Source organism: Nesoenas mayeri (assembly GCF_963082525.1).
Source record: "Nesoenas mayeri genome assembly, chromosome: 5".
Taxonomy (NCBI): Eukaryota; Metazoa; Chordata; class Aves; order Columbiformes; family Columbidae; genus Nesoenas; species Nesoenas mayeri.
The window spans coordinates 4,920,732-4,942,033 of record NC_137548.1 but is presented as its reverse complement, the minus strand read 5'-3'; the positions used below and the strand labels follow the sequence as shown (position 1 = coordinate 4,942,033).

At 46.5% G+C, this 21,302-nt stretch overlaps 1 protein-coding gene across 2 annotated transcripts in view; it reads right to left on the bottom strand.

The window, feature by feature from the left end:
* Positions 1–21,302, bottom strand: part of FERMT2 (FERM domain containing kindlin 2) — a gene marked incomplete at both ends in the record, with an annotated part of 52,900 nt that overhangs the window by 17,262 nt on the left and 14,336 nt on the right. For both annotated transcript variants that reach the window (XM_080344895.1, XM_080344896.1), the window contains 2 exons: positions 3,196–3,330; positions 17,384–17,617. In XM_080344895.1, the coding sequence (XP_080201021.1) occupies positions 3,196–3,330; positions 17,384–17,617 (369 nt within the window). The remainder of the gene's footprint in view (positions 1–3,195; positions 3,331–17,383; positions 17,618–21,302) is intronic.

Here is a 21,302-nt window from a genome sequence, read left to right as displayed (position 1 = left end):
GCTGAGCAAGTGGTGCGATTTGGTGCAAAACCGATCCCGAAGCACACGCTAATCCCAGGCCTTGTAAAGCTTTACAGCTCGTACAGACTCAAAGCAAACAACCCCCCCATCCTTTTAAAATTATAAATATGAAGGGAATAAAGGGGACCCAGCTATGCAGAGCTAAATAGTTCCTATTCATCTCACAGGAGGACTGATTTTTACGTTAAGAATATAAAATCTGGATTTTCAAAATACGGGAGGTTCAACGACCACATCCTAATGTCAGTAATTCCACTGCGTATGTACATTGAGCAACGAGCTCAGCATCGTTTGCTGGGCATAAACCTGCACACCAGCATCAAGAAGGACCAATAACTGGCTTTTTTGGGAAAGAGTTGCATCCTTTTAAAATCACGAGCCTGTTCAGATATGCACTATTAAGGGTGTTGAAGGGATGAGTGCAGCAGGGTCTCCTGTGCCACCCTCCAGCTCCTTGGTCCAAATGATTCCTCTTTGAATGCCCAAGAAATGACAGAAAGCTGAGCTAAACATCTGGAAAAGTCTGAGACTGAAACAACAGACAAACCTTCCAGAACTCGCATTTTTTGCGATGGGTATCTCAAGGAGCAGTTTGAATCAGCAGCATCACACCAATGACAAGCCAACGTCTTGGTTAGGAAACTTAAATAATATAGAAAAGTGATTCTAAACTGCCTGACAGCATGGAAAACAGAAGTGAAAACTGTCTGTCACCATTGAATAAGAAAAGCACCAGGATGCTTTCAATCCTCCTGCTTGTTTTGCCTGCATCCCGGTCTGGATTAATGACCATGGGTACGTGCCATCAAGACAGACCCAGCAAACCAGGCATGAGCAAAAAAGCAGCAGAAATGGTGACGCCATGAACATATCCACCTTCAAACTTCACACCTGCAAGGGGAAAGATGGGGGTGACTGGCCAGGTATTTATACCAGATAATTATAATTTGGGAGTTGGACTCGATGATCCTTATGGTTTCTTCCAACTGGAGATACTTTGTGATTCTATGATTATAAAGGCAGCAGAAACGTGCTGTCTCTATGGACTGTTGTAACACTGGAGCAGATCAGCCCAATAAGAACCGGCAATAAACCCCCAGCACCATCCACAAACCGCATCCCTGAAGATGCTCTTGCCTCCTCCCCATCCACCCTCGCAGCCTCAACCTTCCCGTGGCTGAAGCAGACAGGGCTGAGCATTAACTGCACCAACAAAAGCAAAAACCCACTTCTTGCCCCAATTTGGGCAGGTTTTCCCGTGGACATCCCCCCACATTCCTCTGAGTGTCTGCTCTGAGGGAGCAAAGCTTCCCCTCGGATGTTCTCCTCACCACCTTCTCCAAACACCTGAAACATCTCAGAAGAAGTTTCCCTTAAAAATTTTGCCCGAGGCAATGTCATGAAAAGTTCCAGATGAAATAGCTATAAATTTGGCTAACTTATAAACAAGTGAATACAGGTCTTCTAATGGAAAGTGTTGGGCAACGCTTGCTGTGGGTGTATTGATGGCTCTGCCTACGGTGAGTTCAGTGATTTCACTGCCAGGTACAGGGTGCTCAGTGACAAAACACACCCACCATTAAATCCACGTGTACTGAAATACACAGGTCCTGAAATATTATCTTGTTTTTTACAACTTGGAACAATGCTTGAAACAGTTTATTTGGGTTAAAAACATGACTTTTACCTAATAGCACCTAAGTATGGCAGGTGGCTGTAGTAATTTAACCCACAGCAAAAAGTAATTTCATTCACAGGCAAAGCAAAACCAGCGAGACAGTTCAAAGTGACTCACTGAAAGACCAATAAATAAGTAAAATAAAAAAATCTTTGACGTACGTTTCCCTCCAGGCAGGCCAAGTATTTCCTATTAATCTAACAGAGATGCTCTCAGTGAACGCTGACTTTTGGAAAGGCAAATTACGGACTTTCAAGATGAAAATGCCAAATGAAAATGAACTGGAGCCTTGCCCAATGCAAGGAAAACTCCCCGAGCCAGGAGTGGGAGAGGACTAACCCACAAGTATTTTTAAGTAACAGAGAGGAGAAGGTGCGAGAGCAGAGGAAAAGAAGGATTATTTTTCCCTTGCTACAGACCCATGATCAGGGTTTGCTGCAGAGCCCGTGGTGCACGTGGCTTCGGCATCATCACCCTCACCCATGCAAGCCCAGAGCCACCAGTGCCATTAACCACACTGCACTTGCACTTCGGTAAATTTAAGACCAATTAAGACAAGTTTACTGAATCTCAAGATTTTTTTTTAATTAAAGCTGCCCTGCTTCCTTCTTGTCACTGGATTTAAAACCAAGAGCTTTGGCAGCCAGACATGTCTCACCCGCCTGGCCCCAAGCATCCCTGTGGCTTTCTCCACAAATCCACTTGCACTAAAGTGCTCCCGCTTGACCGAATCGATGGTTTAAGCTCCTGCCATTTGCTTTCAAACACCAAACCTGCAAAAACCTCTCTGCTTGCAAACACACACCTCTCAGCATCAATTTGCTGCCTGGGGCAAGAGACGTTACTCCATCAGAGACGTTACTCCATCAGAGAGGTTACTCCATCAGAGATGTTACTCCATCATCAGCGACGCTGCTCCGTTAGCGATATTACTCTGTTAGTGACTCTCTTACCAATGCTACTGTGGTTCTGTAAGCCAGACTGGCAAACTAAACCCCTAGCTATAAAAGCTGGAGTTTCTTTTAGCATTACGATCTATAGCTACACCCTTAACATAAGGGAACGCTAACGCAATTAATAAAACACCGGTTTTGCTGGGCTATAAATAAGGAATAGAACAGCGTTACTGCCTAAAACACACCTGGAATTTGACATTAGGAGCGATTTTCCATTTAACTCCTTGCTTAATAGGGTAAGAAAACCTTTCAGCAACACAATCCGAGTGTTAAAGTGGTCACACTTGAGTTCTGGTTTATTTTATAAGGTCTGACGTTGTTCTGCTCCCCTCTATGCGTGACAGCTCCAGGCATGCATCTGTGCGACCGCGACCGAGTGCTGCAGCCCTGCAGGACTTGTGACATTTATTTGGGGTCTGTTTCTTGCGGAATTATGTCAGACCAGTACCCCTATGTCATTTTCGCCCCCATTTTATTATGTTTGCTTCCTGCCGACCCCTGCCCGGCAAGCTCGTCCTTACAAAGCAATTCCTGGCTCACCGGACCCCGGCGTGATCAGCGGACCCTCCAGCTCGAAGGCGTCGTCTTCACATTGATCATCCAGCTTCTTCTTTTTTTTCTTTGATGGATCTCTGGGTTTCCTCAAAAGAGAGAGCTCTTCTGGATGCCTGATGTCTGGGGAGAAAACAGACCATTTTTACAACGGCAGGGTGGAATAAAAGGATAAAAAGAATGGAATATCCTTCCTTTAGGAACAACATTCAGCAATGTGCAATACCTCCCTTGGCTGATTTTCCTGCTTTGCAATGGTTAAAAATCAAGTTGAGAACATTTTTCCGGCAAGCCTGTTGGAAACAAGCACCGTCCTTGGCTGGAGAGGTAACACAGCATTTGGGTAAAATGCAGAATTTCCCAGGCACAGCTGCTCAAATGCAAATAAAAAGCTCTGCTGGACCGTGCGAGACACAGAATCACAGAATCATAGGATGTCAGGGATTGGAAGGGACCTGGAAAGCTCATCCAGTGCAATCCCCCCATGGAGCAGGAACACCCAGATGAGGTTACACAGGAAGGTGTCCAGGCGGGTTGGAATGTCTGCAGAGAAGGAGACTCCACAGCCTCCCTGGGCAGCCTGGGCCAGGCTCCGGCACCCTCACCACGAAGAAGTTTCTTCTCAAATTTAAATGGAACCTCCTGTGTTCCAGTTTGAACCCATTACCCCTTGTCCTACCATTGGTTGTCACCGAGAAGAGCCTGGCTCCATCCTCCTAACACTCATCCTTTACATATTGATCCCCATGAATGAGTCCCCCCTCAGTGTCCTCTTGTCCAGCTCCAGAGCCCCAGCTCCCTCAGCCTTTCCTCACACGGGAGATGCTCCACTCTCTTCAGCATCTTGGTGGCTGCGCTGGACTCTCTCCAGCAGTTCCCTGTCCTGCTGGAACTGAGGGGCCACAACTGGACACAAGATTCCAGGTGTGGTCTCCCCAGGGCAGAGCAGAGGGGCAGGAGAACCTCTCTGACCTACTGACCACCCCCTTCTAACCCATCCCAGGTACCATTGGCTTCCTGGCCACAACCTAGACAATCTAATACCTTTCCCACCCATTATAATAAATATAAATATAAATATAAATATAAATATAAATATAAATATAAATATAAATATAAATATAAATATAAATATAAATAGAAATAGAAATAGAAATAGAAATAGAAATAGAAATAGAAATAGAAATACAAATACAAATACAAATACAAATAGATAGAAATATATAGATATAAATCTACATATAAATATATTAATCAGCATGTAAACCCCTATTCAGGCACCCAGGTAAAAGTCTGTAGGAGCATTCCAACAGTCAAGCTATTTATTTACTTGTTCGACTGGAAAATTTTAGAGCCTATATTTAAGACACCCACTTTTTAAAGAGATCGTGGCCCAAGTGTTTCCTTTTCACAGCAAAACTCTGGCCTCTCCCATTTCCATACCCAGAATAATTTAACATACATGTTATTTAAAGTGAAGAGCATCCCCGTGTGTGCGTGTGTGTTTTAAGCCATGGGAGTACGGGGGGGCTAATGAAAAAGAGAATTTTAGGGCCATTTCCCACAGAAGTGGTGTTTTGGTTTTGCTTTTGCCTGCTGCAGTCGCTTCTGAGCAGGAAGGAGCTTTTTGGGAAAGTGGAGCCCATGGTCCATTGTACTACCGAATTGGGTCCATCGTACCACCAAAAGGGGTCCCTCATACCACCGAAATGGGTCCATCATACCACCAAAAGGGGTCCCTCATACCACCGAAATGGGTCCCTTGCCAGTCCTGCAAAAACGAAGAGCGGAGGAAAAAAACAACAGAAAAATCCATCGACTCTGAAGTGTCCTCAGTCGATATGTGGGAACCGACCTGGGAAAGCATTCACCGGGGCACGAAGCCATCCCATTGCAATGATGAAAGGCTGCGAAAAGCTCAGGGAGCTCTGAAATACAGCTTGGATTGGATGGGTCATGACTGAGCCTGGAAGGAAGAGTTTCGCAGCTCTCCCCTGCAGCTCGTTGTCCATGTTCAAACCCCCGTGTTGCTTTTCTTTAATTCTGTTTTTCGCATGTATCACCCGAAAATGCATAATTTGCGATGCCCTTAGGAAAGCAGCCCCAGTCCCATCCCTGCCGCACAGGGAAGCCTGGAGCTGCACAGGAGACCAGGATACAGAGAAGGAGCTGGCAGCATCACCGCGAGGCTTATTCCCCCCGCAAGATGAATGCTGAACAAGAAAATAAGCCATTATTCTAACGAGGAGAAGTGACACAGTTCATATCTCAGCAGTGGGAGTTCACTGCACACTCCCAGGCGCGGGATTATAATTAAAACTGGAATTTGGTCCCCAACATGTGACCCCAACAGGACGCATCTCCACGGCGGATGCTTCTGCCCGCACCAGCATCTCCCAACCGCAAACATGGGGCTGGCAGCGAGCTCCGCTCCCCCCTCACCCCATCCCGGGACACACCGATTCACCAGAAGTGCTTTTCCACATTTGTCAGGGGATGGCTGCCATTACAAACAGTACAAGTCACATTCCTGGGCTTCATCTCCTTGTTTGCAGACGCGATGAGCATCACGGGCTGTCCCCTCCTGGGGAGGACACCCTGACAGCCTCCTCGCGATGCTATTTTAAAAATCAACTCGTGCTTTTCTCTTATTTATTTTCTGCTATTTTAAATAACAGCCTGTGCACCACCACCAGCCCCATCCATCACATTTGAGGGGGTTGATTTTAGCTGATTTTAGACCCTGCTAGCCTCAGTGTTCCCAAATCCAGAGGCTGGGTACCTCTGGATTTAAGCGTCTCTCATATTATAGAATCAAATATAAATATAAATATAAATATAAATATAAATAGAAATAGAAATAGAAATACAAATAGAAATACAAATAGAAATACAAATAGAAATACAAATACAAATAGATAGAAATATATAGATATAAATCTACACATAAATATATTAATCAGCATGTAAACCCTTATTCAGGCACCCTATTTCAGTCAGAAGAGACCTTCAGAATCATCAAGTCCAACCATAATAATATTGCATGTCTCCATCCCAAACCATCATCTAGCAAAGCTTTAATTTAAGCTTTAATCTATGTATTAATATATATTTATTTCTATATGTATATTTTTATTTATGTATATATATAAGCTTTGCTACTTTTCAGCTTTAATTTAACGCCGATTTATTATTACTATGTACACATTATCACGCTAAACTCCCTCCCTGCGCTCACTAACCAACACTTAGCTTCACCGCGCAACTTTTTGACCATTTCTAGCAGTAAATACCTAGCGTATGAACCCAGCGAGCTATTTGTGTGCCCATTTATCACAGCCAGCTTACCTCACGAATTAAAAATCCGCTGGGACAACCAGGGTCATGCGCAAGGGACAATACGCAGGCACAGCCTAAAACGAGGAGTTCCCCTGGTATTTCGCTAGCAAGGTTTATACTCCGATGTTTATTTATGGTGCATTAGCAACCGATACAGCCGCTCAGCTGAAACCATTCAGCGAGGCCAAGGGAAGGGCTCCGGGCCAAGCTCGGCTCCTGACAGCAATCTGTTGGAGAACGGCCCAAAGCTTGACCATCTGATTTCAAAGCGACTTTTTATAGTCCCTCAGCGGTTCATGACGCCATCGGCCGGTTACAAAGGATACGGGCAAGTTTTTCGGCAGCTGCTTCCAAAGGGCGCACGGCTGCGGGACAGCTGCATCCCCACGATGCTGGAGCATCCCTGCTCCCCACAGCCCAGCACATCTCAATGAGCTGCAAACTCATCCTGAACAGCAATCCACTGGACATACCAGCATTAGATTGGATCTTGGGAACAATTTCTTCCCCAAAGGGCTGTCGGGCATTGGAACAGGCTGCCCAGGGCAGTGCTGGAGTCACCATCCCTGGAGGGTTGGACAGAGATGAGGTTCTCAGGGACATGGGGTAGTGCCAGGGGTGGATTAACAGTTGGAATTGATGATCTTGAGCATCTCTTCCAACCCAAATGATTCTATGACTCTACGATCTCCAAGACTTTACAAACCCACTGAAACCAACTAAGGGTTGCAAGAGAAATTAAAAATAAACCCCATTGTGCCAAAAAGCAGAGAAGCAGAAACGTAGCAAGAGCACAATGTTGTTTGTATATATTACCCCAGAATAAGAGAAAAAACATGAAGGAACTTCACACGTTTCAATCTTTCAGTAAACTGCTGGTGAAAAAAGTGTTTGCCGCTGCTTATAAGTGTGCAAAGGGTCTTTAAGCACATATGGAATAGAGCTGGGCTTAATAAACACAGTGTTTAGCTACTGAAGCTAAAGCAGAGCCTGTTCCAGGGCTTGCAGGGAAGGGCTTGCAGATGGTAGGGCTCCAGTTATTTGGAAACTAGGACAAGGAACCACTCCAGAGCCCCAGCCCCTGTTTTCTGGTCATAAGAGAAAGATCCTTGAAGTATCCAAGTGGTACAAAAAAATTCAAGTCCTCAGTATAGGTTTGGGCTTTTTACTAAGTCCCACTGCACTTGGAGAAGCCCATTTACTGGGGTAAAACATCTCCCCAGGGTTTGACTTCAGCCTCGAAACCCTCTGTTAATTACTTAATTACTCTGTTAATTCATCGCCGTTTTCCAGCTGAAGCCAGGCTGCTCCCACCAAAGGTCACTTCAAAGGAAAATGGGTCAATGAGACATGGGTGGAGAAGTGACCTTCTGAGCAAGGCTGATGTGTTGACTCTTCAGCTGCTGTGTTGGTCAGGGCTGTGTTTGCTTTAGAAGAGACTCCCTGTCTGTACACGAGACAGATGGCACTGGCAACGTCTACTAGAAATTACTGTAAATAATCCTTTTAGCCTTTTATTGGTATTTATTGTGTAAGTGGGTGAAAATGCAGCTATCCAGCCTCTTACAGATTGTCTCTGGTGGCAGCTGCCAGGAGAAACCATCTGCAATGATGCATGGCATGGAGGGGAGAACACCAACCAAAATCTGATCCAAAACCATTTTTCAGCTGTATCTGACCAGGAACCGTTCATATATTGATATCTCCTCCAGCCCACACCGGACCAGACGTGGTTGCGTCTGAGCCCCAACATTGCTGCAGCTCCACATCCACATCCCAGCACAAGGGCTTCGTCAAATTTAGGGGATTTGTTGCCCAGAGAGGTGGTGGATGAACCATCCCTGGAGACATCCCAGGCCAGGCTGGACGGGGCTCTGAGCAACCTGAGCTGGTGCAGATGTCCCTGCTCATGGCAGGGGTGGCACTGGGGGAGCTGGGAAGGTCCCTTCAACCCAAACCATTCTGTGATTCTATGATGTTACCAAGTGAGGGAAATGCCCTTTGACGAGAGGAGCACACATATATAAATTTCACAGGTGACATTTCAAAAATGTGACCAGGAAGGTGGTTTTCAACCTCCAAGAAAAATTTTTCCAACTGTTGGATGAAGCCATTTTACTCCCTAGAGCATCTTCTCCATCTGCCTGCAAGATCCCACTTGTGCCTGTGCCGTCTCCTGCTGAAAACAAATCCATGGCCTTTTTTTTCCCCATGTAATCCCTCATTTCTTGCCCAGACCCTGCACGGCTCACCCAGCCCAGCTGTGCCCATTTATCTCCCACCCAGAGACAAACAGCAAAGCTGGGATGAAACCTCCTTCTCCACAGAACACCGCAGCAACTGCGCTCAGAAAACAGGCTTTAAAGACAAATATCTGCCTGGCAGGGTGTAAAATTCACAATTTATGCTCTTTTGCATTGAATCTACCAAGTAAATCTTGCACCTGCTCCATTTTTAACCACCACGGTGTATTGAGATGAGAAGGCTGCTGCAATCAGAGATGGGAATAAAATCCACGTTTCTCAGCATGGAAGAAGAGGTGATTTTGCTGCTTTGTTCCCCATCCAAGACAAAGACCCCCCCAGACCCTGCCCGGCATCATGTCAAGGGATCAGGGGACACACTGACAATTTTAGCGCTCTCACTCCCAAGAAGAAATCAGATTTATGGTTTTCTTGCATCACCTACATAAGCAACACGGCACCGACTGGAAGTGCTGTCTGAGTATGTTCCGACTTCCCCCAAAATTAAAATTATGGGAAATCACATTAGTTTCAGTATTCAGTTTTGATATATAAGAAAAAATAATTATCCAAAGAAGCTCTTAACATCCATTTTTCCACTCAATTTCTGGCTCCCTTAAAAGGTCAATGGGCTGGTTCGCCTGATTAGCTCTTGAAGCATAAAAACTCCATAATTTTACTTGTAGCACAGACAGCATTTAGGGGAAATCCTCTCTTTAATGCCGATGCAGTTACCCTCTGCTAGGAAATGTGTTTTGAAGTGGGATATCTCTGCACTGGATTGCGGCTGGCTCAGAGCAATGACTCACAACTATTACAGCCTGTGCGCATCGCCATGATGGCTCTTAGAAAAATGAGACCTCAAACCCCATTTCTCTCCCATTTCAGACTTAAAAGAAAGAGAGAAAGAGAGAAAGAGAGAAAGAAAGAGAGAGAGAGAGAAAGAAAGAAAGAAAGAAAGAAAGAAAGAAAGAAAGAAAGAAAGAAAAGAAAGAAGGAAAGAAGGAAAGAAAGAAGGAAAGAAGGAAAGAAGGAAAGAAAGAAGGAAAGAAGGAAAGAAGGAAAGAAAGAAGGAAAGAAGGAAAGAAGGAAAGAAGGAAGGAAAGAAGGAAGGAAGGAAAGAAGGAAAGAAGGAAAGAAAGAAGGAAAGAAGGAAAGAAGGAAAGAAAAATAAAGAAAGAAAGAGAAAGAAAGAAAGAAGGAAAGAAAAAGAAAGAAGAGCAAGAAAGGAAAAGAAAGGAAAATAAAGTGTTTTTCTTTGGAATGAGTAAATTCTGTGGATTGCGTTTCATGGTGTAAGTTTACAGAATGACTTATCTTCAACTTAAGTTCGCTTGAGATAAAGTTTTGCAAAACAGGCAAAAATGAAAAAAAATATAAAGACTTGTATAACTTTTGAAGTGCTTGGAGATAAGACCATGGCTGTAGACACTGGGCAGTATCTGATAGAGGAGCAGGTCCTCAGCCCCTTAGCAATTTACTAGGTTTGCACACCCGCCTACATTCAGAACATTTTATTATGGGCTCTTCAGCTGCCTGGTTGCTTAAATATTTATTTGAGTAAAAGCCAAGTTCTCCACTTGCTGCCCCGGGCCATGTAGCTTTGTCAGGACATCCTGCAAAACCTCCTGAGATGCCCAACAAGTGCAAAGCAACCTGGGGCTGACCCTGTCAGGTGCTTTGCCAGAACCTTCCCAAATCCAGCGTGGAAAATCCAAGTGTCTGTTGACTTTGCTGACTCGCCACAACAGCAGCAATCTGCAAAACCACCCAAAAAAAACGAGGTCGGTGGGGTTTGCTGTGATGCGATTGCTGCTTGCAAACACCATCTGGGCGAGTGGTACCCGGAGCCAAAATCAGGAACCATCGGTTGGGATCCAGGAGGAGGCAGCCAGTGGTGATGGGGCCAAGAGTTATTGCAAAGCGAATAAAAAGGGTCATCAGAGAGACAAGAGTCAACAAACACCGAATGTTTGCATGTTTTATTCCACGAGTGGGATGAAATCCCCAGACTCCACTCATCCGGGTGCCTCTCAGAGCACAGACAGCACTTTGAGCCTTGGCCCTGAAGTGTCTGAACGGCAGCTGAAGTCAAATTGAACTCAATTAAATTAAGCACCACAAACAAGAGAAAAAAACAATATCCAGTTACACCCTCTGCATCGGACCATAAGGAGCACTCAGAACAATCTTAGGGAAGGCACTGGGTTTGTCAGCATCTCCTAATGTCTTCAGGATGAAAGTCTATTTAAAGGGTCTCTGTCAACAGCAGAGTAAGGATGAAAAAATGCACTGACTCATGCGGTGACATACAGGCTGATGCTACTCAAGAGGGAGAACAGGGACCAGGGTGGGGAGTGGAGGGAGAAAGCGGAATATTTTTTTTCCATTTCAGTCACTTTTCAATTGAATCTCATTATTTCCCTTCCAGTCCAGTTTCTAGTGTCCGTCTGGATCCTACACAACAGCTGCAGCCGAATCTAGGCAAGCAATGAAAGAGGAAAAAGAGCGAAATGAAGAAGTTGGCAGCGGCACACTTGGGCCTCGCAATTTAAAAAGCTGAGTACATTACAATTTGGCCGACTCTCTAAATGGTAAGATTTCCTTCCCCACCCATCCCCTAGACATATTTAGAAATAGCTGCGCTACTGCCAGACCTCTCTGCTCACGGCAGCAAACCCTTCCTCGGGATTTCACCGGGTCTGTCTCCGCGCTGGTACCCGGAATCCATCCCCAAGCATCTTTGTGGTGCTACTGAGCATCTGGAGTCATCACCAGATGTTGGCGTCACCCCCTAAATAACCCCCGAAACGCCCATATGCATCTACAAGGACTTCATGTCAGCCCTGCTATTTAAGGAAAGATGCTACTTTATTTTCCAATGGGGTGTAAAGAAAGAAAGAAAAGTTTAAGGAGGTGAGGAGGAACTCAGCTTTTCCTCCTGGAAAGCACCTGTAGCAGGGCTGCGGATCCATGTGCCGACGGGCACGGGCAGAGCCCTGGGAATGCTGCGCATCTCGCAATACCAAAGGGTTTCAGTTTTGCAAGAAAAAAAAAAAAGCGGCTTTTTATAGAAGCTTTTTTGGCAACTGAGGGCGTGGAAATATTACAAATACTTCAGAAGTCAGAGGACGTTCTGTACTGGAGCAGAGACCATTTATACAGAAAAAAAAAGAAGGTAGGGTCATATTCGATGTCTAGACTGCTGCATGGTGTCGCCTTGCTTGGGCTGGGCTTGCATCACGCCGCTCCCAAATGCCACTGTCACCTCCTCTCAGGTTGCATTTGCTGGCCGGAGGCCGAAGTAAAGCCTGGCTCTTGCCTCCCCATGGGTCGCACAGCCTCGTCATTTTGGGGCAGGAGAGGGGAGGGGGGCAGCGTGTTACCCTCATAGGACATCCTGTCCCTCCTCCCTCAGCCCCACAAGCGATGGGACCACCCTTACCCAAGGCAAAAGGGGTCACAATTTTTCAGCATCCCTCGCCCCCAGGGAGCTGGGAACCAGAGCGACACAGGATGACAACCAATGGTAAGACAAAGGGTAATGGGTACAAACTGGAACACAAGACGTTCCACTTAAATATGAGAAGAAACTTCTTCCCAGTGAGGGTGCCAGGCTGCCCAGGGAGGTTGTGGAGTCTCCTTCTCTACAGACATTCAAACCCGCCTGGACACCTTCCTGTGTGAGCTTTTGAGGTCCCTTCCAACCCCTGACATTCTGGGATTCTGTGGGATGCGGGCACAGAAACCGCGGCTGCTCGACACAGGATGCTCCACAGACTTCGTTTTCCAAAACAGGTGATTAACACACAAAGCTCTTTGAGCACGAGGAGGCAGGAGCTGGGTGTGACGCCCCACGAGCCTCTGGGGAAAATGAATAAAAAAGACCTTGAAGGGAATTTCTGCCTCTTGCCCAGCCTCAGGGCGGGTAAGGGAGGGAGCAGTCACGAATTTTGTGGAGCTTCCTCCTCCCAGCTCCGGCATCAACTGGAATGATCCCTGCTCCTCTGCTCAGGCTGGAGAGCAGCGTATGTCCCACATCTTCACAGCCAGAAGAAAAGGAGAAGGATGCAAACTTCTACCCCACCACAGCATCTCCCCTCACCCTGTGGCTCCGCAACACATGCCTTTTCCCCATGAGAAGCTGCATCAGCAGGGCAGGAAATGCCGAGGCATGGGAGAAAACCTTCACACTCGCGTCTTGCTGTTTGCTTTTCCTCTCCCACGTGCTCACGTTCCTGCCTGGAGTCCCTTACTGCTCTCAGGACACATGGAAAAAACCAGAGGCAGCGGCAGCAGAAAGGGAATGCCGCAAGGAAGCAGCTTACAGGCATGAGCAGATGCAAGGCGTCTGCTGTCCTGGAATTAAATGAAGCTCTTGTGGAGGAAAAGAGGATTTTTCTGCTTGTAGGATGATGGGTTAGCGGGAGCTCTGCAATGCAACTGTTGTGGAGGAAAAGTGGATTTTTCTACTCGTTGTTATGTAGGATGATGAAATTTAACAAGGGAAAGTGTAGAGTCCTGCATCTGGGCAGGAACAACCCCAGGTTCCAGTATAGGCTGGGAAATCACATATTAGAGAGTAGTGTAGGGGAAAGGGACCTGGGGGTCCTGGTGGACAACAGGATGACCATGAGCCAGCACTGGGCCCTTGTGGCCAGGAAGGCCAATGGCATCCTGGGGTGTATTACAAGGGGGGTGGTCAGTAGGTCAGAGAGAGGTTTTCCTGCCCCTCTACTCCGCCCTGGTGAGACCACATCTGGAATATTGTGTCCAGTTGTGGGCCCCTCAGTTCCAGCAGGACAGGGAACTGCTGGAGAGAGTCCAGTGCAGGGCAACAAAGATGCTGAAGGGAGTGGAGCATCTCCCGTGTGAGGAAAGGCTGAGGGTGCTGGGGCTCTGGAGCTTGGAGAAGAGGAGACTGAGGGGTGACCTTATTAATGTTTATAGATATATAAAGGGTGAGTGTCAGGAGGATGGAGCCAGGCTCTTCTCGGTGGCAAACAATGATAGGACAAGGGGTAATGGGATCAAGCTGGAACACAAGAGGTTCCGCTTAAATTTGAGAAGAAACTTCTTCATGGTGAGGGTGGCAGAGCCTGGCCCAGGCTGCCCAGGGGGGTTGTGGAGTCTCCTTCTCTGGAGACATTCAAAACCCGCCTGGACATGGTCCTGTGCGACCTCATCTGGGCATTCCTGCTCCAGCAGGGGGATTGGACTGGATGATCTTTTGAGGTCCCTTCCAATCCCAAACATACTGTGATGCTGTGATGATGGGTCAGCGGGAGCTCTGCAATGCAGCCATATCTCTTGCCTCCCAAAATTCCATTTTCCAACGAGCTTATTCCCACCCACACCAATAAAGTGTTGATTTCAGTCCCATGAAAATTGCATTTGTATATCTGACAGGCTGTCTGCTGGGCAGAAATATCTCCCTATGATGAGAGGAGGGGGGCACGCAGGAGCCCCCAAACTAGACCCCATCCCACCCAGCACAAATCCCTGTCACTCAAAAAACAAATGAACAAACAAAAAAGAAGTGAAGTTTTACTTTCTGTTTCTCTGCTCTTTAATTGCAGATCAAAGCTGGCCCTTCAGGCCGCGTCGCCTGCCAGCAGCTGCTCCCGGGCACTTTTCCAGGCCACCCTTCTGGTGATGGGCTGCGCGACCCATCCACCACCCTCCTACAGCGGGCAGGGTCAATCCCTGCCATTAGCCGGCTGCTGTGGGAATGGAAGAGCTGTAATCCAGCCACTAGGAATGAGATCCGGGTTTTTTCCAGCTTCGCATGACCTCCAACAAAGCGAGGGATGTATGAGCGGCTCCAGCATCTCCCCACAGCCACCGCCTGGCTGCCCCCCAGAGCTGCCCTTTGCGAGAACTTCGCTCTGCACAACAACAGAGATCCCACACTGCAACGGTGACATGGCCGGGTATAATTTAAAGCCACTATAAGACAAAGCACAAACCTTAAATAATTCATCCCTGTGCATTCCTGCTTGTGTATAGAGGATTTTATAAACACAACCAGCTAGAGTCCTGGTAACACAAGGAATTACTTACATTACTCATTAATGATGCCATATGCTAAAATTACTGAAGTGTGTAATTAAATGCTCCAGGGGTAAAGACAGCAAACAGTTACAGTCAAAATACAAGCAACTCACAAGCATAGCTCTCTCTGCTGGATGTTAGTCCAGGACACATTGGACCCAACTCTAGAAATCGAGCGATTTGCAGAAACAAGAGCTTTGCTGTTAGGGCATTGACTACTTATTTCCCATTCTACCTTGAAACACCTCCTCAGTTTTCCTTGGGGAGACAATTAGCGTGATTAATACGGGGTTATGAGTGCTCTCTGCAGCCAACATGTGCAGAGATGCTGCAGAAGTCATGAAAAGTTCTGAGCACCAAAGGTCACCTGTGGAGGACGAAAGGACAAGTGGTGACCAGGATTTGCATGGAGTGGCTCGCTGTTTGCTCCAAAGAGCTTCTGGATCATATATATATATATACATATATATATATATATGAACCAACACCTCCTTGGGGCAAGCACCAAACTATACATATACATATATGTATGTCTTCCCACTGGGAAGCTCTTCCCTGGACCAGAGACGTATGTGGACATCTATATCATACATATATATGTGTGTGGGTGTATATATAAAATAGCGCTATTTGGGCACAAATTTATACATATCTATACAATGAATAGAATACCTCTATATTATTTATATAAAATATGGATATAAAAGTTAAAATCTATTAGATGTTATATTCTATTACTTATAAAAATAGTGGCATTTGGACACCTGTATCATGTACAAATATCTATTATACAGGTGCACTAACACCTCTGTGGTCCAGGTGGCTCCAGCATCGCCACCTCCCTGCATCCCAATCCCCTTGAGCTGATGTTGAGCCGATGTGATCATCTCCCCCATAGCTCTGCTGAACATCTGGCTCCCAGTAAACACAAAGACAAGGGCTAAACAAGATTTAATCGCTGTATTCAGCCACGTAATTTCCGCCTGTCCTCAAACAGCTCGGTTTGGTAAGAGTGACTAAAAGCAGAGTGAGGCTTCCAGTGAAAATCCTGCTTTTTGCAAAATCGGGAACATTTATTCCAGCAGATCAGGAAAGTCAGAACCACCGTGGACAGATGTGCATACCGCAGAGAGCTTCAACCACAGCTGGGCTGCAGCTCTCCAAGAGGCTTTTTCCCCCTTCCACATCTTTAAATATTAGCATTATTCTGCCAGTTTGTCCATAAATACACTAAGAGCACTGGAGCTGAATAAATAGCTGCTTCAGGCCCATGTAAGGTTCTGGCTGCTCTGTGGCATCACTGAAACATCTCTTATTACGTGATTAACTACATCAGAATTTCCTGACGTGACTCACTGCTAGAAAGACTCATCAGCGACCAAGCGACGCCTGCGACCTCTCCGTCTACCACAAAATTAAAAATGGCAACGGGAGACAGGGAAGGAAGCAAAATCAGCTGGGAAATAATGCTGGCTAAGCCTTTTCTATTTTAAGGAGAAATTGCCCAATATTTATATTTTTTTTAAAAAAAACAACAACAAAAAAAACCCATGAAAGAAATAGCAAAGATTCACAATCAGCTCTATATACTGAGCTAACCACAGATGTGCCGGAGGCCACGCTGTAACACCGCACGTACGGCTGAGCTCTGTCTGTCTCATGAAATAACTGGGTCAGCCAAGAGTAACCCGGGATGCTTTTTGAGAGCAGAAATAGATTTACTACAGCCAAGGTCGGGTTGCAGGATCCTTTCAGAGGGGAGAAAGCAAGAAAGACATCAGTACAGAGCCCACACTGAGGACCTAATTGAATTTCTTGGAGCAGAGTTACCATCTCTCGTTTCTTTTGTTGGTTTTTTTTTGAGGAGGGGGAGAAAGAAGCACCAACTTCTGGGATGAGAAATCTGTATATGCTCATCTTTACAGAGAAATCTGTAAAGATGAGTATAAAGTGAGGCACAAAAGCAGCAGCCTGGGACAATCCCTGTGTAGCGGGTAGGAAATGATCCACCCTTTCTTCAGGGGCTTCTTCTCAGCCAAGGGAAGGAGAGTGAAGGGGAACTGGGGAGAACAGAAGGAGACTCAATTCCTTCCCTCCACCAGGCAGTTTTACAGTGAAGCATCATCACTTAATCTCTAATATGATTTTCCACTGGAAGAGAACACATAGAGCTGGCAGGTTTCCTATTTCAGGGTTTGTTTTTCATCTCGCACATAAATTTGCAGGAAAAAAAATCATGACCTAACACCAACAGCTTAAGGTAAAACTGAGAACAGCCTTGCTACGGAACTGAATTCAGCACAAAACCCCATATTCTTACATTTGCGGTACGACCGGTCCCATTATTTAAGTATTTACACAGAAAAGGTTAGATTTGCAAGGGAAAAAAGAGTGGACAACCAGGCTGCTTGGTGCCCAGGTGACCGCTGGGTGTTTGAAGCTGGAAAATAACGTTAATTTAATAAGTTTACCGATGAAAACACGTGAGGTAACCAAACAACAACGTCCCCACCAGCAGCTTTTCAGCGCTCGCTACTTACTGAACGTTTTGCAGATGTCGGAAACTGCCTTGAAGACCCTGTCTGAGAAGTTGACCTTCACCTTGACGTACTTCATGTTGGGCAGCTGAAGGCGAAGCAGCTTGTGCTGAGGTGTGAACTGGAGCTTGGCATCCGCCTGTATCCCGTATTTGTCCAACGTCCAGTGCGTTTTAAGGAGCCAAGTTTTCTTCTTTTCCCACCACAGCGCGTGATCCGACCAGTCCTTCTTGACATCTAGAACAAAGAAACCACTTTACCAGTTAAAACTAGGGCCCGAATTAGCCTTCAAAAGACAAAAGCAGAAGTTTAAATGCGTTTCATTGAGAAGTGACTATTGATCCAAGAATGCCAGCAGCCCTTTTCAGATACGTATAATGGCTTGTATTCAATATCACCTAGAAGCCACCTTGGAGATAAAAGTTGGAAAGAACCCAAGAGGATGAGACAAGGATGAACAAGGATGAGACACGATGTGTCCATGGATCACTCAGCCCCACAGCGATGAGGCTGGAGCACGAAGCCAAGGGGTCGCGAATGACCTGACACCTTCCCCGAGAGGGACTTTACACAGGTTTTTAGGTTTAAATATCGATTCCTGGGTTCCCCATCCCCACCATGTAAAACACATGTGATACCCGAAGGTGAATCCACATGGGAAGCAGAAGTAGAAGGAGGTTGTCAAGAAGAGTTCAACACCGTGTCTTCTCCAGGTCTTGCCATTTCTACACACAAAGCTGAAACTAAAAATTACTTCCCAAAGGAACAACAGTGCAAAACCCAACAGCCACATCTCCTTCCAGCAGGGACGTAACCATGGACTCCTTGAAGGCCACGTCCAAGTTGGGAAGCGTTTGTGGACCACCAAAGCATGGTGATAACTCCAAAAGACAGACACCGTGCAATATTTTCCCTAATATCTGAAATATTTGCCACTAAAACCTGCCTTCCCCACAGCCCCATGACATTCCTGTGGAGCATCTTCCAGCCTGACACCCACCGACCAGAATTAATGGTGTGATGTCCCCCCACCATGCAGGAGAAAGGGAAGGAGAAGGGAAGGGAAGGATCCAGCTGCTGCAGCTGTGTTTTACAAAGCTTTGTTTAGCTTAAACTCTCAGTCTCAAAAAATACCGACCGGGGTGTGTGTGGGTGTGTGTGTGTGTGTGTCAGCATCGACAGCGACAGCCAAAGCACTCGTTTCAAAGGAAAAACCAAATGTTTCCGCAGGATGTCATCTGGGCAAGCACACGAGAACCTCGAGAGGCAGCAGGGCAAGTTACAGGGACATTCGATATTGCAAATGATAGAGTTATCAGTAGGTTTTGAGCTTATGGACTCTGTATGATTATTTTAACATTTGTAAAAAAAGACAAGCTTAAAAGCATGGTACTTTCCAGGCTAAGGCACCACAGAATCACAGAATGTCAGGGGTTGGAAGGGACCTGGAAAGCTCATCCAGTGCAATCCCCCCATGGAGCAGGAACACCCAGATGAGGTTACACAGGAAGGTGTCCAGGCGGGTTGGAATGTCTGCAGAGAAGGAGACTCCACAACCCCCTGGGCAGCCTGGGCCAGGCTCTGACACCCTCACCAGGAACAAGTTTCTTCTCATATTTAAGTGGAACCTTTTGTGTTCCAGTTTGTCCCCATTACCCCTTGTCCTAGCATTGGTTGTCACTGAGAAGAGCCTGGCTCCATCCTCCTGACATTCACCCTTTATATATCTGTAAACATTAATAAGGTCACCCCTCAGCCTTTCCTCACACGGGAGATGCTCCACTCCCTTCAGCATCTTGGTGGCTGCGCTGGACTCTCTCCAGTAGTTCCCTGTCCTGCTGGAACTGAGGGGCCACAACTGGACACAAGATTCCAGGTGTGGTCTCCCCAGGGCAGAGCAGAGGGGCAGGAGAACCTCTCTGACCTACTGACCACCCCGCTTCTAATCCACCCCGGGTACCATTGGCCTTCCTGGCCATAAGGGCACAGTGGTGGCTCATCATCATCCTGCTGTTCACCAGGACACCAGTAACAAGATAATTCAGTTTTCAGCTCCAGATTCTCCTCAGATCCCAGATTCCCAACATGAAACATCAGATTAAAACTGCAAAAGCTCCTTCTTCAATCAAACCCAGCGGGGTCGAGGGGTGAAGCCCCAGCAGACACAGCACCAAACAGGCTGAAGGTACCAAGGAACACACTCCAGCACAGACATCATGACAAATATTCCCATGAGCCACGTCTGAACTTAATCAAAATGAGAATAGTGTGACAAATGAACTTTTTTCTGTCCCTATCTGAAAATGGGATCTTGACCTCAGCGTTACTGAGAAAACCCAGCAGAAGCTTATTTTCTTCTTTGGTATAATGGTATAATCACGCAGCCAGAAAAGTGCAAATGTTCAGCTAGACTTTTCAACAGCTTTGTACAATCAAATTAAACAAAACCAAATATAGAAAAGCATGCAAACTTGCACAAGCCTTGGCTACTCTCAGAAAAATCTGAGAAATCATTACAATGGACTTTGGTAACGAATTCCAACTTCTGCTCTACTGAAAGCTGAACAAATTGGCATTGAAAGTTTGAGGGGAGGGAAAAAGAAAGGTATTTTGAATCACCAACAGAAAGGGATTTGGGTTTATGCTGCAGATTAACCTTTCAGGCCACGGCACGAATATGCACAGCATCGTCTTTTGGCCTGAGGGTAATTAACACTTTGAATTAACAGGGAGATGTTGGCTATGCTCAGAAAGGTAAAGGTCCGTGGCTACCCCACGGGGTAGTTACATATAAAAGAGCCTGGCAAATGTTTAGCAGCGGAATTGTGGGGTTGAGTTTAACACTAACGCGTTGACAAGAAACCTCTGGTGCTTTGCAAAGCTGCAACCCAGGGTTTGGAGCAATCCTCGCACCCCGGGGAACGCCAACCGCCTGGTTAAATCTGATCAAAGGTTTATAAATCTTCACCAAGGTCCCAATTCATGAGTTACTGATTTGTCGGGGTTACAGCTTTAGGACAACACTTGTTATTTCGGCTCAGTCCTTCCCAATTTACTGCTGTCAGGACTGGCCGTTTCATATTAACCACTCTCTGAGCACTGCAAACTCATTTTGGAGACCCCAGACCTCGGATTCAAAAGGTTACGACGGGTCCAAAGCCACGCTGCAAATCTCAGCGGAGGCGTTTGCAGATCCAGAAGCTGCTTCTGAGCTGCTCAATGCGACTCGCACATCCCTGAGCTGCCGTTTCCAACAGTGAAGTGCACCAGCCTCACAGCAACGCTGCCGGGCAAAGAAATGGTCAGAACTGGCAAGTGTTCATCAGCATCTCGATAGAAGCGAATAGCAAAAGAAACTGTGGGGTGGGAAAATCCAGCTGTATTAGTCTAAACCAGGCTGATTCCTGGCAGTGGAATGGCAGGTGGGGAGGAATGACAGAACCACCAGGATTTACGGTCCTCAGTGCAATAAAAAAGCATCTTCCCATCATGGTCACCTTGGGCAAAGGAGAGTACAGAGGGATCCAAGTCAATGCAGTGCTGGAGCGAGTTGAGAGAAGGGAACGGAGCTGGTGAGGGGCTGGAGCACAAGTGTGATGGGAGCGGCTGAGGGACCTGGGGGGTTCAGCTGGAGAACAGGAGCTGAGGGGAGACCTTCTGATCTCTGAACTGCCTGAAAGGAGCTTGGAGCCAGGGGGGGTGTTGGTCTCTTCTTCCAGGTCCCAAGTGATGGGACGAGTGGAAATGGCCTCAAGTTGCACCAGGGCAAATTTAGGTTGGATCTTGGGAACAATTTCTTCCTCAAAGGGCTGTTGGGCATTGGAACAGGGTGCCCAGGGCAGTGGTGGAGTCGCCATCCCTGGAGGGGTTAAACAGAGATGAAGTTCTCAGGGACATGGGTTAGTGCCAAGGGTGGGTTAAT